The following is a 17067-nucleotide window of genomic DNA, read 5'->3' as shown; positions in this document are numbered from 1 at the left end:
ACACAGTGGAAACAACATAAGCCATAACACCCCCTACACTTCCTGGAGTGTACTGCAATCTGTCAGAATGACCATATGTATGTAGAGAGTTATATATATGTTATGCGTAATAATAAATTATATTATAAGACCACATTGATAGTGCTTAATAGTTCACAATCCTGGCAGCCATTTCAATCTGTTTCCTCTTTATATCCTTTACATGTCAAGTTATGGATTATGCCGTGTATACTTTACACATATCAGTACAACACTTTAATATCAGTAATTTTAATATCAATATTTTATGGATGTTTATTGATATATGGACATATAATCAGATCCCCATGGTGACTTAACTCTAGCGTGTTAACCCAAATGTAATTTGATACTCAATTATGAACACCTGTGTTACTGTACAGGAGTAGTCCGCACCTGCTTTTGCTAAATGGATGATGCACTTAAAAGCGCTTAATGAATCTGGGGTGACATAATTTGACGATGCATCTGGGTGCCGTCCTCAAATTGACTCTGGAGCAGAATGATTGGTTGTGTGTGTCTGGTGCCATTTTGTAATAAAGAAACACGTTTAGCTGCTGCCTGGGAGGGGAAAGTGTTGCTGCAGGATTGATTTGGTTTTCATTTTAATGTTGTTTATCATTAGTGCGAGCCTTTATCCGCGCAGCTTCATCTGGGAGTGTATTAGCGGTAATGGGTGTTAGTGTGTGTGAGGACGGATCCTTACCATCGTACCGCTCGATGATAGCTAGCTGCAGACGGAGTGACTTAATGAGATTGTTATTGGCAATCTTTTTATTCTGACAGTAATGTGGAGTTTGCTCTGTTAGCATGTGTATCCTTCACCTCACATATGCAGGCCTTTGCCTGTGGAGGAATCGCTTATATCTGCCTTTAGCCTTCTTTGTTAGATTTAGAGACAGCTTATAGAAAGTTTGATTAAAAAAAATTCTAATCAAATTTGCACAGTTTCCCTCTTGCTTCTTTTGGTTTGCACGGAAGATATGTGTCTAATGTAGCTAACAAATGGATGTTTAAACCCCAGTAATTAGCATTAGTGCAAACTGCAAGCAAAAATCAACACACGTGCATCAAACCATGCAGAGTAGTTGGATAATCTCAAATATACTTGTTTATTTGGTTTCTGACACTGTATGTTACACTGCTAACTAGAAAAACAGACAAAGGTATGGACAAAATGTAGGCTTTAAAACTACTTCTTTTAGCAGTTCAGTTATGCAATTTAAAATATGCATACTATTAGTCATGTAGTGTAAAGGCCTGTTTGCACCAAGTACAAAGTTTTCAGGTTACAATAACAGGGACATATTTTAACATAGTGTTCAGTTTTAATTGTGTTTAACATTTGACTCCTCCCACTGGACAAACTATTAAGTCACCCAGCCCAAATTCATTACCGTATAGCCTAGTGAACCAAGGCATCACTTATATACCAGATACAGTACAAAGTGCAGCTACATGTCACCACATAGAAAGCCAATAAATAATGAATTCAAGTTAATTTACAGTCCTTTCATATAGATATAATGCTAACAATCTCTTGACAAACCTTTTTAAGTTGACAAGGGAAGAAAAAAATAATGTGATCTGAGGTTAAATTAACGCAGTAATGACAGTGTGCTGCATGGCACATCCACTGTTTGGCAGCCTACAGTGTAAAATAAGTACAGGTTCAAAGACTTCTGCCCAGTAATATTGAAAAAACAACTACAGAGATAAACTACAGGGATATAAAAAATACTGTGAAAATTGAAACAGTTTGTAGGTCACCTCATAGTCAGACATGGAATAGTGTATATTCAGCTTTTTAGCAAATTATCACATTGAAGTCTCTCCTGCTTGTCCAACAGTGTTTGGTACTTCTAATGATTTGTCCCTGATATTTTTGCACAGCCACACGTATATGACTGATTATATAATTCTGACACAATTTCTGTTTCTTTTTGACCATGTTAAGTTGTTGTTGACATTAAGGATACATGTGGGAAAAAATGTGTCATGTCAATAAACACTTTAATTTGTTTTCTTGAGCAGGTCTCCAACTGGTTCGGAAATAAACGGATCCGATATAAGAAGAACATTGGAAAGTTCCAGGAAGAAGCCAACATGTATGCTGCCAGAACCGCTGTCAGCGCGACCAACGCCTCGGCCCACGGCAGCCAGGCCAATTCCCCCTCCACCCCCAATTCAGCAGGTGGGCAAATAAACCTCTTCGACAGACCATTGCACAACTTCTCGGCTGCATACCCTAAATCACATTCATTTTCCAAACCACACTACCAAAATATTACATTATTTCATTGAATATCTCGCTGTACCTTCATACCAAGTTTTATTGTTACAGCTGCAAAAGTGATTTTGTATGGTCCAAAATCAAAGAGTGTAAGGAAGACCACAGATGCCTCCTTCTGTCACCAAAATTATTCTTATGTATGTGAACACTTGATTTTGAGTATCAGTTCAGTTCATTTTGGCCTGAGCTTCTGTAACTTGTAATACTTCAGTCAGTCTTTTACAACTTGGACATTTTCATTGTGTTGTATGGCTTCTTGTCTGTTTGCTGACCCTACAATTTTCAAACGTATTTGGGGAAGTTAAGTTGCAATTAGCTGGTTCATTTTAGAGAATTTTGCTGCCTAAACAATGCTCAAACTGGGAGCTACTTGGAAAAAAAAATATGTATAGCCATAATACTGACAGATGATAAGTTGAAAATTTCAGTCTACAGAAAATTAAATATGGCCAATACGCAGATTTATTACACCAAGAAAGGTTCCACTTCACAGTGATTGACGGGTACTTCACAACTGATCACCTGCATTTTAAATTACAAATGTCACAAATGACACATATATGATTCTTTAAATCTTGGAAAGATAAAGAAATAAAAGTACTTTAATGTAGAAAAGTACTACACTTTTAAAGATTGTGTGGATCATTCAAGCTCAAGTTACACATTTTCTTTCATAGTGCAAATTCTTGGGGACATTTATGTTTTTATTTTACATTTACATAAAAACAGCTAAACTGACTATAGCAACATATTGTTGACTTAAAAAGACAGAAAAAATTTCACATATTTGAACTTCTTTCTGTGCTGCTAGTGATGCTATCTAGGTAAAAAACTACTCATCTGTCTATTCTGAGAACATAAGTGTGTTTATGAGAGACATATGTGAGTTCGTTCTGTCCGTTGTTCTGTGTCTGCTTTGTTTAGTGTTTGATTATGTGCATAGGACACATGTATTCCTCCAGTAGCCTCCATTAACGCTACAGCTTACCTGAGTAAAGCCTGCTCTTGCTTTAGGTCTTTCCTACAGTATTACCTGTTGCTTGACTTTGGTATGCTACTCTCTATGAGCTGCACATTCTGTCTGCATATCTAACTTCTTCTGCATGTGCTTTTCTTCTTCTTCTACTACTTCTCTTTCTGTTTCTCTCTCCATCTCTCTGCTTCTCTCTCTCACTCTCTCTGCTCTTTGTGCCTGTCCTTTCTCTTCTTGCCCTCTCTTCCCTCTCCTCTCTCAGGTTCTGCTGGTTCTTTTAACATGTCGAATTCTGGAGACTTGTTTATGAGTGTGCAGTCTATGAATGGGGATTCATACCAGGGGGCTCAGGTGGGAGCAAACGTTCAGTCACAGGTATGAAACACAACAGGTCCGTTACTTCAGCCTGGACTCCACAAATCATCTTAATTGCTTACTTCATTCATTTTTCTTAACATTTGGTTAATGTATTTTATGTTTACTCTAATGAAGAAGGCTTATCACAGTACGAGGTGTGCAATGATGGATTCTTCTGGCCAGATGACATGATTTTCTAAGTCAAAATAAGTACACATCCTCTATAGGGAACAGACTTAAATATGACATATTTCTGAGTGTACAATTTTGAACGAGTTTGGAAAAAAAACATGCAGAATAAAATGTCCCACATCTTTTGCACAGGCCACATTTTATGTTTATATGTTAAATTCAGCAAATAAACTGTAACAATTTTGCATTGAAATGTAAAGTACAAGTGTGGAAGATGTATTCAACTTATTTTCACTTAGAAAAGCAACAAAATGTGTACTTTGAATAGGGGTGCCCAAATATTTGCATATGACTGTAGCTGAAATGATAAACCTATGAATTTTCATACAAAATGATATATATCATAAACATTTTTGATTTTGATATGATTGTTTTATTTGGAAGGTTTAGATGTTTGTGGGGCATATTGATAAAATTATTTAGTTTTGTATTTGGTTTCCATTTTTTTTATAGTGTATTCAAATTATTCTGTGTATTTATTTTCCACCATTTACTTGTTTTATATGTGGCAAAACTGCTTTGTGATACATTTAAAGTACAGAATGTGATGTGTAAACTGATTTCAGTTTACTCTTATTTTAGGTGTGGAAAATATTCTATGCATTACCATTGCACTATTTATATTGTATTACCAATTTTGTCATTGTCACTAATTTATATTTATTTTAGGTGGCTATCCACACTGTCTTTATCCACCTCTTGTGACGTTTGTTGTTTTCTTGCTTTATTTTGTCTCAGTTTGTGCGCATTGTACTTGTTTGCTTTGTTTGACCTTGCTTTGTTTGTTTGTGTGTGTTTAGTGTGACCTTGCTGCATCTGTGTTTCAGGTGGATACCCTTCGCCATGTTATCAGCCAGACAGGAGGATACAGTGATGGCCTCACAGCCAGCCAGATGTACAGTCCGCAGGGCATCAATGTAAGGAGGGAGAGGGGAAAAAATATTGTTTTTTTCCCTTGATGTTTTGTCCTCTACCAATTATTTCAAAGCCATAGGGATCAGAACGCCACTTAGAGGGACTTGTCTGCATTGCGTTGGTCACCTAGTTGATTGCCTGGGTGTTGCTAACGCCAACGGGCTCAGCACTGCCTGGCGAGTCTTGGACACATGGCCGGCCGCCTCACACACCGAGCGTCCGTCTGAGCCCGTCACATCTAATCACATCTTCCGGGGCACCTGCAGCCTCACAGCCTGTGCTAAAGGGAGTGGAGGGGGATTGGGGGCTGGGGGTGGGGGGTGGGGGTACATTAGTGGAGGGGTGGAGGACAGGTGACTTGGGACACGAGTTACCCAAAATCACTTCATCTTTATAACTGGCTGTAGGCCAAAAAAAAGCTCTTTTAGCTAAATACTAAAAATAAAACCAAACAAATTACAGTTTTTGTCTGTATTAATAATAATAACAATAATATTAATTATGCACATACTGATTATAATAATTATAAGTATAGCAGTACAAGTAAAATGTTACTATTATTTACTTATAAACAAAATTTTATAAAATAATATTTTAAAATACACTGTTTTATTGTTTATTAATTAATTTGTTTATCCCCATTATTTTTGACAGTTGATTTTGTTTTTATTGTTTTATTATTACCATTACTTTATCATTATTATACATGAACAATAACAAAAGAATATTCATAAGAGTACACCGATCAAAACAATTTTTTGAACGAGAATCATTATTATTATACACATACGTATAATGACTATAAAAAAACATTTCAAGAAACTATTTGTTTATTTATTTCCCCTCCTTTTCCTTACGGGAGGGGTCTGAGTGAGCGGAGGGGAGGGGCTGGCTGCTGGCGACTCGGCGCGGTAGGAAAATTCACAGCGACAAGCCGTGTGGTAAAGAGGAAAATCGATCAGACAGACAGGAGGGGAGCGGAGTGTGGACTTGGGACAGCAATCCAAGCACATTGCTCAGATCACGCTCCTGCCGAGCTAATGGCCCTGACAGCAAGCCAGGGAGACGGAGGGAGAGAACGAGAGAGAGGTAGAGAGAGCGAGGGAGATAGAGGGACAAATGGAGAGAAAAGAAGGAGGATGATGAGGAGGATGAAGGTCAGCAGCTATGCTGCTATTTCTCGGCCCGCTGCTGTATGCTAATGAGATCAGACATGTTCCGTTAGAAAGAACACGGGATATATTCAAATCCCATCCAATCCCTTCTTTTCCCTCTCTTCCCTTCATGCCGTTCCAGGGGGATCAGAGGGGAAACAGGCTTGGATGTGATTTGAGGAAGGGGGTGAATCTTTAGGTGCAGTGAAAAAGTAACACAGTGGATTTACTTGATCCAGATGTGTACATCAAATCTAAATGAATTAAAAATATGACTTCAACACAGTTATTGCTAAAAGTAAGTATATGCAGACATATCTGTATTTTATTCATGGACACAATTGAATCATGTAAATTCAGTGCAGCGTTTTTTTTTGTTTGTTTGTTTGTTTTTTAAGTGTCTTCATATCTTTAGCACCAGCAAAGTACTGATAATAAAGTGTAATTCAAAGAATTAAACAAATTAGATTGAGTGACCTCAATGTTTTCCACTCAGTACTTTAAAAACATAATTTGGCATATTGTAAGCGAGAGGAATATTATATACAATAAAACTTACATTACAAAATTTACATATTCTTACAAAAGAATATGTAAATTTACTTACAAAATTTACATATTCTCATTGTCATACAGTTGTATGCAAACGTTTTGGCACCTTTCAATGGTCAATGTATGTTTTGTGGATTTTTCTATTTGAAAATAATGCATCCTTTACAGAGAGAACTGGGCATTTCAAAGCAGTATTACTGTTTATTTGAAGAATTTAATTTATTGAAAGAAAACACAAAATGTTGCCAGTCCAAAAGTAAAGTCATGCTTTATATTTTGTTTCATTTTCAGCAAGTAAATAGAAATTGTCAACGAAAATTGCCATATTTAAGTTCCCTATAGATGATGTGTACTTATTTTCACTTCAGCAAAACAATTTTACCAAACATATGCATAGAACTTCAAAACAGTTTCTCAGTTTTTATTCAGCATTGTCATTTGAAAACAGCAGTAGCCTTTTTGTTTGTTTGCAAATGGACATAGAAAAAAGGAGCAAATTTCCTTTGAATAAAATCTTGTTATATGATAATACTTTATTTACATTAATATAAGCTTGTGTCATTTGTTGTGGGTTAAAATACCTTTAGGTTAAGGACATTTTTTTATTCTCAGTTAATTTTGTATGTAACATTTTTTAACCTAATTTATATAAAGTTGTGAAATAATGTTTGCGTTTCATGTAGAACTAGAGTGACTTTGTGGTAAAAAGGCGATGACACTGTTGAGAAGTGGGATATTTTACACTGTAGCAATCTCCTTCCTTGTTCAGTGTGTTGATAATGACTCATGAAGCGTTTTATGGCAGACTCGAGAGTAATTATGCCTTTGAAAGAGAATAGAAAAGTGTCGTCGAAGCGGAATACACTTTTGAGATCTTTTTCTCCTCTCCTCCATTTTGTTTGATTACAGACTGCCTCAGCTCTAAATAACAGGCTTGGAGCTGAGTGGCTGCCGACCACCATTTCCAGCCTTTTCTGATGGCATGAAATTTGCTATTAATATCCCCAAATGCTCTTTAGCAGGCCTGTCTGGGAGATTAGAAATGGCTTCTGCGTCTCTTATTGTATTTTCATTTCAATCTCCCAACGTCATAATTTTCTTCCACTGATTCTCTCTTTGTTTCTTGAATCTCAGGCCACTTCATCTCCTCTCAGTATTATTGTGTGTGTCAGTGAAAGCGACAGGCATTTAACTCTGTCCTGTATTACACGTCTGCAGTGCTCCTTGTCTTTTCACAGCTAAAGCAAAAACAGAATGTTTTCAGAATGAAGGATTTGTGGGATTGGGTTTTTGAGTCAGCACTGAATGAAGAACTGTGTATATAAACCTGTATAATTTTTACTTTTTGTACTATAGACTGCCGGTCAAAAGTTTAGAGACACTGCTTTTCAAAAAGATTTTAATACAAATGAGTGTAATTTTTCTGTTGGTTTGCAATGAGTTATCATATTAAAGACTAAGCTGGTTTATTTGTAGGAAGCAGTATCAGACATGTGAATGCCTTGACTTTTAGACTTGTCTGACAGTCTAAAAATTATTAATCTATTCATTCAGCCAAAAAAATAAAGCATCTATAACCACTGCAAAACCTTTCTTTAAAGAAACAATTAAGAATGTCAAGAAGAAATGATGTATGAAGAACTATGGAGCATTTTTTGCTTTGTTTATTTATTTCTTTACCTGTGTAACCCAGTAAAAAAAAAACCAACACTGAAAATATGCTTATATGTAATAAAATGCTGGGTTTTTTATTATTATTTTTACTATTTTTCACATTTTAGAATAATATAGTCTTCTGTTTTACATTATAAGGTCTTTGTCTTAAATGCAATATAACGTTTTTCAGCAAGTTTTAGTGCATAATTTTTATTTATTTATTTATTTATTTGGCTTGTACTTAGTTTAATTTGCTTATATATATATATATATATATATATATATATATATATATATATATATATATATATATATATATATATATATATATAAAAGCAAATCTCCACTGTTTGTATTTGTGTATTAGAAACAAATTCCATGATTTGTTGATTGAGGTAAGCCTTAAAATTGTGAGATAACTGAACTTCTACTAGTAGTTTAACAGAACAATAATCTGTTATGTTACTATTTTGTATTGTATACAGTATTACGTTTTAAGCCGCCTGGTTACTTGCTTTAGGCTAAAACATCAAATCATTTTTACACTGTATTCAGTTAATAATCTTATGACCTATCATTCAGTAATGTAGTAACTACTTTGAGACCCTTAGAGATTGATATGGTCAAACAGATTATATAGATTAGAGATGAGATATTTCACTTGTCACTTCTCTAATGTTTATGTTCTTTTTTTAAGGCCAACGGTGGCTGGCAGGATGCTACTACCCCTTCCTCAGTGACCTCACCTACAGAAGGACCTGGGAGCGTCCACTCCGACACCTCTAACTGATCCCTCCATCATCACCCCCATTCCCTTACTACTGCACAAGATGGACTCTTTCCTTTTCTCCTTCTCTTTCCCCTTCGTCTCTCCGTTTAGAAACAGTGCTCACACAGGTCTCTCCCACATTAAAAATACATGCTACACTGAATTTGCTTGATTCTAAGGTGCGCATCTTGATACTTCCACATGAATAAAACACAATTCTGAAAGTAACGTTTATTTACTTTACTCACTGGCAGTAATTGTGTTAATGTAATGTATTTTACATCAATGTGGAAGTGATGTACACATCTTCATCAAGCCAAGTCAGTGTCTCATTGTTTTCAGTACAGGCTTTGGAATGAATGAGAGTTTACTGACCATGGATTGACTTACAAACTTAAAGGTGAAACAGAGACACACACATACAAATGCACACGCTAAAGACAGCATTACTAGAGTGTGTGCGGATCCACATCTACCTACTTTCTCATATCCTGAGCGTAAACAACTTTAAAAAACACAAATGTATAGTTGGCCCGCATCTTGGATTAGTATGTTTGTACAATATGTGCGCTACCTCTTAAGAAAATAACAAAGTACAACAAAACAGAACAAAAATAAAAATAGGCATCTCTCAAAACATTTTTATTTCTAAAATATAATGCATACTTCCATATCGCACCATTTCCCATAAATGAACAGTTTCCGTTTCTTTATCATGGTGATAAACCACAACCCCTTCGTCCCTAAAACATTCTTCTGTCCATAGTGCCAAAGTATTTTTCTACATTTTAACTATCTTTTGATTTACATGTTCATTTTACATGATTACACATTTTCATACTCTTCGTGTTGTAATATAGGGACATACTGTAATATAAAGACTTATTTTATATCTCCCTCTCTGAGTCATGCTTGGGGTACTTGAAGATGGTTTTTAATTAGGCTTTACAAAATAGCTTTGCTTTTAATCGTAACACAAAAATGTCTTTACTATGATCATTTACAGCTAATTTTTTGTCATCCTTTCCCTGTATGATTTTCACTGGTGGCAATGCAGTATAGGCCAAAATAAAGAAGATAGTTTGTTACATTCATGCACAATAAATAATCTGGTGACAATTTAAAATTGAGCGACTGGTGTCAACAGCGTCGGTGTTACTGAATAGCCAAAAGCTGCTTTTAACCAAAATCACTTATGTAATAAGTGCAAACATCTGAAATGTACATTTTGAAATTGCTCAGTTCCACAAGCGTTTAAACTCAGTGTGACCGTGCTGACATTTTGCACCCATTTCCAAAGTTGTTGTATTTGGTGCTATGATGTTTTACACATGAATTATTTTGAGTTTGTCTCTGAGTAACATATGGAGAGCTGTGAAAACAGAGGCATGCAGTGCTGGATGCGTAAAAGCTGCGGTTCATTTGGTGTTTTTTGATGTTCACAGTATGAATTTAAGAAGCTTTCTCTCATCACATATTTCATCTGATTTTTCTTTTCCTTTCTTTGTCCATCAGATAGGGTGAGTCCAAAATGTGAGAATCTGATTTTAGTTCATAGTTTTCTTGGTGAGTTTTTTGTTTTTCAGCTATTACGAAATCGAATCAGCCCAATTATTACTTTGATACCAAAAAACAGCAGATGTGTTTCAGTTTTGTTCATCGCTGTCACTTCACAGATGTCCATGTTGTAAATGATGTATTATCTTGTGTATCTGGGACCGTTCCTTATCGAGCATCCTGGTACATCGTACTCAAAACCAAAAATGCAGTCAGACTTCAGTAGTATTTGTTGAAAGAAAAGATGGCACACATAAATGCAGAAAATGTTTGGATATATTTTTACGTCTTCATGTTGTGAATAATCTGAAACTGCGTTTCCTCTCCATCCTCGGCTTGGTTACAGGGCAAGTTCTGTTTTCATTTTTCCTTGCTGGCGTAATGTGAGTTTTCCCAAGAATGCGCTATATACATAGATGTGCACCTTTTTTTGCTCTTATTTTGCTCTTTTTAATGGCAGAATCCATTTTGAATTGATGATAATGGCTTGTGCTTTACATAAACATGGACCGATCCTGGACACATTGCGCATTTATAGAGATAGTATAAAGAAATCAAGGGATTGGTTACTAAGATAAGTGGCAGGGCCAGCTGTGGGCAACTGGAGCAGCACATGTGGACAATATGGACAAGCTTTTTCCTTTCATTAATAGCCTAAATGACCTTATCCCACCAAATCAAATTTTGTACATCATACCTAGATGAATTTTTCTCTTCCTTGTATCTAATCAAGAAAGCGTTAGCCTGTTTGGTTAGATGCGCGATGAGTCACTCAGCTACGTTATGACATTTCACAGTGAGCACCCATGAAGAAAGTGCTTGTGTTTGATCATTGTCCAGCGTCTTTTGTCCTAAATTAGGGGAGACCCTGGCATCCTGGACGTGAGCTTTGGTCACTTAACGTCTTCGTTGTCAGTACAAAACCTCTCTAAAACTTTACAAGGCAAGAAAAAAAGTAACAAAATGTTATTCCAAGTTATTTTGGACCATTTAAATTTTCTCAGCGCTGTCAATTTGTAAAGAGCAGCTGGTGTTTTACAATTATTAAGATGAAAAATCAGGTTTTGACGAGCTGTTCATGGTACCTTTATATATGCTTTAAAACACAACTTTCTTTGCTAGAGCTTGTTAACTGATAAGTTGATTCACATGTTTGAGCTCAGAAATCACTAAATTCAGGCAGCACAATATATTGTTTTATATCATGATCATGATATAGGCTTTTGACATACTGATATCATAAAAGGTTGCAATCTCCAATTGAGCCATCTAACCAGTCATAGTATTTTTACTGTGTGCCATTTCCTTGATCTGGTAAACAGAAAGCATTTTGGTCAAAATAATGTAAACCAATCTTTAACCATGTTGCATAAAATGCATTTTTAATATGCAATGGCTTATTTCAATATGTAGCAATATAATTATAATATAGTATTTTTGTCCTGCAGCCCTATAAAAAGATCCAGCCATCCAGGACTTCAGTTAGACTCCTCACCAAATTCAGTAGAGGGAGGAATATGCTCTGTTCATTTTTTCACTCACGCCAACCCCTCTCTCATTGCCTGTCCACTTTCATTGTATTGTTGTTGAAAGCTTCATGTAATGATGCTTTTAGTTTTTTTGCGTTTAAAGCAATTTGTAAAACATCAAATGTTTACTTTGTTGCATGTCTTTTGTTCTTTAAAAATCCTGCAGTGTTTTTGAATGTTTCTTCTTTTTTATATATAAAAAGCGCAGAGACTTTCTCTTGCCAAGTTTTAACTTTTAAGATCTCTGCATATGTATAAAATGAATAAAATGGAACAGCAAATTATTGTCTTTTTGATTCCAACTTGTTTTTGTGGAGAAAAAAATAACAAGGTGTAGGTTTTCTGGTCTCTTAATTTGTACTGGTAATGCATATTCCGAATAAATAGTTTCTTTTGTTGCAAGATTGGTATGTTGTCATTTTCTGTGTTGTGCAATTAAAATGGGTTTAGTGAATATTCTTTCAAGTCTACAGGTTTATTATAACAACTCAGAGATCACATACAAAAATTGTTAGGATATTGCTCTTAAAAATAAAGGTGCCCAAAAGGCTTTTTGTTATGATCCCACTGAACTTTTCAGCTGATGCTCCTTTAGAGAACCAATTTTGTAAGTGGGTTGTGTACGTGTGAAGAAGCTTTTTTAAAGTTTAAATAACGTCCACATGATGTAAAGGTTCTTAGAAGAACTCTCTAACGCCTTTATTATCTGAAGGTTCTTTAAGCTTTTGAAAAGATTTGGCAAACTCAAGTTTCTTCGGGGAACGAAATGTGAGGGGAACCCACCAGGTCACCCCTCCTTTTTTAAGTGAAATTTTATGTTTCATCTTGATCATTTCAAGTTCCAGTTATGACACCACTAACTAGCTGAAAGATCTTAAAGTAGCACAACTAGTCATGTTTTCAAATATAAGAACTTCACTTACATCATGCTGAACAGATACATTTGCCTTTACATGTAATTGAAAAGCACTCACTCAGTGCACTGACCACTGGTCAGAAGATAAAAAGACAGTACTATTCTTGTTTGTCTGTGCACTGCACAGCACTGAGAGCATCATTTATTGTTTTAATGGTGTGAAATGACTATATATTGATGTTTCAGGGAGCACTTGATAACATTTCCACTACAAGCTATTGTTTTATCCTAAAAGAGTAAGCAAACTGATTTTATTGGATGTTAATATAAGTTAACAGAATGTAATCCATTGATTATTTTTCTTACAACCTACTTTTTAACTTCATTGTGTTACTTCATATAAAGCATGATTAATCATATATCTTCAAAAAAAATTTTCATATATCTTTAAAAGACAGAACTCCTGTTTTCCCCTAATTTTCCTCCAAACTGTAATGATTTTTGCTTTCCCTTTAAATTATCTTCTGATTTTCGGTGACATCACTGTGCACTAAAGGGAAGGGGAAAGTTACTTTGAAAGAATAATCCACTAAAAATCTGTTTACATCTCTCAAGCTGTAAAGGGAGTCCCCTACTTGGTAGCCCCATTACTCAATACTTCTGCATTACTACAAACATTTAAAACCCAAACAAATCTGTTCCTACTGGACAGTACAATAAAAACTCCAGTTGTCTTTTTCAGTAACTTTAGAAATAAAGAGCCAGTACACATCAATTAAAAGGTCTAGCACTAAGTCTTTGTACATAATTGTAACAGCAGAAACGGTCCAAAAACAGCTGCCTCCAAACACAGTCTTTAAGAGTGAAATGTAAAGCTTACAGAGCTCTTTCTGAATGAAAATTGACTCTGGACTTTGTAGATGATTCTCTCTTCTTCAGTACAGAGATCTTTATCCATCTGTTTCATATTAGTGTGATTCGATGCTTTGACAGATCAATCGTGGGGTTTCCAGCACTTCTATGTTCACACCGTACTGTTTATATTCACAGTCAAAGTCAGCTGTCACAGGTGACACACATACATGCAAATTACATTCAGATGGAGAATTTATATAGAGGACATACATATGCACATCAAGTGTAATTAATATTGCTCTCTTAGAGACATAGACAGGAAATGAAATGCAGTAACTGTAATGTGCTTACAGGAATTTTAAAACTGCCCCGTTATTCTACTTTGTTACAGGAAAAAGTTCTTTGTACTGTGTTACCCCTAACAGCGCAAACACGGTACAGGAACATGGTTTCTGATTTCTGATTCACATTTAGGGCAGCCAGGTTACTTTTTTAATGTTCGCAGTTCTGCACAGTGTATAAAATATTTCAATTGACTACATTTTCAAAACATGGCAGGAATCTGTCCCCATCACTTCTAGCATAAATGACACCTATGCTCACCTATGACACATATGGAGAATGTTCATTGGATTACTGAGGCTCATACGGACTGTAGTTTTTAATATTTTATTCCATTTAAAATGGCTCTAATGGTCTGATACTGTGGGCCATAAACTCACACACCTCACTGTTGTGTCAAATTCTGTGCTGGAATGGGGGCACTTTCTCACCCTTTTTACCCCCAGTGTGTAAGAGAGGGTGTTAAGGCTTTTGTTGGTTGTTAAAGCTCTGGGGCATGCACAGTATGCTTTTGCACTGCTGTGAAAAATGTCAGAATCACACAGCAGTCATCATGTTTCACTTCCAGCCGAAACTGTTGTGTTTGTGGGAAGGGCTCAATCTGTCCTCTTGCATTTTCTTTACTGTACGAGCTGCTTTCTGACCAAAACCTACATTCAGGACAAAATTTGGAGTAAAAAAAATTAAACAAAATAAAAGTGTGGTGTTAATAATTTATCTCATAAATGGATTAAATACTGTGTTAACTTTGACACCACTATTTTTTTTCCACCGACCATTTGTCCAATACCAACAACAATTGTTGTCTTTAAAAATTGGGCTGGAAGTGTTTTGTGTGGACAGCTGATACAGACATACAGAAATCTATGTGTGTCTGTTCCTGTTGTATAAGGGCTCAGCGCAAACTCAGCACACTTCCTACTCTTTAGCATTTTAATGCCAAATACCCACAAGCCCCGCATTACTGCTCTGTTTACACTACACCTACACACTTCACAAAATGTACCGTATTCCCTAGTTTTGACTTCTCAATGCAATCAAACTAAATATTCTTGTATTCTGCTGATGTTTTTTGTTGCATATCTACCTCATTCCTGCACCATATGACATTCTGAGTGACAGAATTTCCTGTGAAGTGTAAACAGACACCACGATTACTCAGATCACTCAGATCCCAGAATGCTGCCTTATTAATAGTGCCTAGAATTCAGAAGGTTTCAGCTGGGGGAAGAGCTTTTTCTTATAAAGCCCCCAAACTCTGGAATGATCTTCCAGAAACTGTTCGGGACTCAGACACAGTCTCAGTCTTTAAGACTAGGCTGAAAACTCACTTGTTCAGTTCAGCCTTTGGTAGCTAATGTTCTCCCTTAGATAAAGGCAGCAGATCCAGGGGTTCATGGACACAGGGAATTATAGTAAACTGAGACGCTGGTGCTGTCGTTTTTCTGAGTATACGACCGCCCACATGTCTGGCTGGATACTGAAGGATGATTGACTGTCGAGCCCTCCTGCTACCTGCTTCAGACCAGCTGCCCACGCCCCAGTTACCGCCACTTGCCTTGGACTAGTTGCCCACCCTACACTGATGTTCTCATAGACTCCTAGCTTTTCCTACTACTAATACTACTGCTATTAATATTAGTAGTATAATCATTTGTAGGCAGTTTGACTAGAGGAGGATGCCCCCCCCCCCCCCCCCCCCACCCCGGTGAGCCTTGGTTCCTCCCAAGGTTTCTTTAATATGTATTCAGACTTTGGAAAACTGTTACAATTTTCTGTAGGTGAATAATGCACCTTTAACAAACCTTACGAAAGAGACATTCGAAATCGCCTTAAAACGAAAAATGTTTGAATATTCTTGAAGTAGAAGACTGAGTAATGACTTGTTTTTCGACACATGCTCAGAGCATCTCTAGTGTATATGTACATGTTGCGTAGTTCAGAAAAATGCATTCCATATCGCAGTTTCACACAGATTATGTTCAAAATTTCTGTTGTTTCTGTTAATCTTGAATAGTACTTTGCTGAAGATGTTTACAAATAGGAATAACAAATTGTACTACAATGTAAGCACAGAGATCATCTACAGAGTGAAGTTTTTTTTAGATTTCAGATTTTAAGATTTTTAAACTTCACAGACTGTTTACAAGTCACATTACAAGTCTGTTAAGTTCTTGCTTTGCGCACAGGGGGCAGCGTCATGTTGAAACAGGAAAAAACCCTCCACAAACTTGCAGCAAGTTGGAAGCGCACCTTCTCTAGAATGTCATTGTACTCTGTACACCCACATGAACAGCTCTTGTGCTAACATTGCTTCTAGAGGTAGTTTGGAACTTGGTAGTGAGGTGGGTAATAACAACAACGTACCCTGGCTTTTGAACTTTATGCTAGTAACAGTCTGGATGATCCTTTTCCTAATTGGACCAGAAAACACAATGTCTATTATTTGCATAAACAATCTGAAAGACAGACCACAATAAACATTTCCACTGTGCATCAGTCCATTTCAGATAATCCTGAGCCTAGAGAAGTCAGGGGCATTTCTTAATGTTGTAGGGGTTGCACAACTTCAGAAGTTGCCGATTATGTGATGAAAGTCAAATTGACATCAACATCAACTGACATCAACTGATGACAACAAGAGTAAAACCAGACGAGAAGGGAATGCTTCGCAACAATGAACTTTAAAAATTCAGACTTCTAAAATCCATGAAATACTGCATGATGTGCCCTGTCCAACAAGTCCTGGATCACACTGCTAGCCTTGAATCAGCAATGCAGTTCCTCACCTGTTGTCCTTTCTCAGGCACCCATGTTGTTAGCCTCATATTCACTAGATCAGTGACTGGTCATTCAAGCTGTCATTGCTGAGCAGTAACTCGTCGACTAGTCTGTGCAATCCCTAGAACATGTTGGCACATTGTACTCTTAACTTGCACATGTGGATGCAGCAAGGATCAATGTTTACTGACAATGGATTGTCACACTGTTCCCAAGCTCATGTAATGATTTCCATCACAGAAACATTTTGGGTTTTACATAAATTTCC

General features: G+C 36.4%; 1 protein-coding gene across 4 annotated transcripts in view; it reads left to right on the top strand.

The window, feature by feature from the left end:
* Positions 1–12367, top strand: part of pbx1b (pre-B-cell leukemia homeobox 1b) — a 94082-nt gene extending 81715 nt beyond the window's left edge. The window contains exons 6-9 of one of the 4 annotated variants that reach the window (XM_037534920.1): positions 2050–2212; positions 3547–3659; positions 4661–4750; positions 8808–12367. In XM_037534920.1, coding sequence (XP_037390817.1) covers positions 2050–2212; positions 3547–3659; positions 4661–4750; positions 8808–8900 — 459 coding nt within the window. In that variant the 3' untranslated portion in view covers positions 8901–12367. The remainder of the gene's footprint in view (positions 1–2049; positions 2213–3546; positions 3660–4660; positions 4751–8807) is intronic. The other 3 variants (XM_017724701.2, XM_037534921.1, XM_017724702.2) reach the window with 3 other exon arrangements.
* The last annotated feature ends 4700 nt before the right edge of the window (positions 12368–17067 follow it).

This window comes from Pygocentrus nattereri, chromosome 26, assembly GCF_015220715.1.
Source record: "Pygocentrus nattereri isolate fPygNat1 chromosome 26, fPygNat1.pri, whole genome shotgun sequence".
NCBI classification, from domain to species: domain Eukaryota; kingdom Metazoa; phylum Chordata; class Actinopteri; order Characiformes; family Serrasalmidae; genus Pygocentrus; species Pygocentrus nattereri.
Note: the sequence above shows the minus strand (reverse complement) of the source record. Positions and strands in the feature narration are given on the sequence as shown.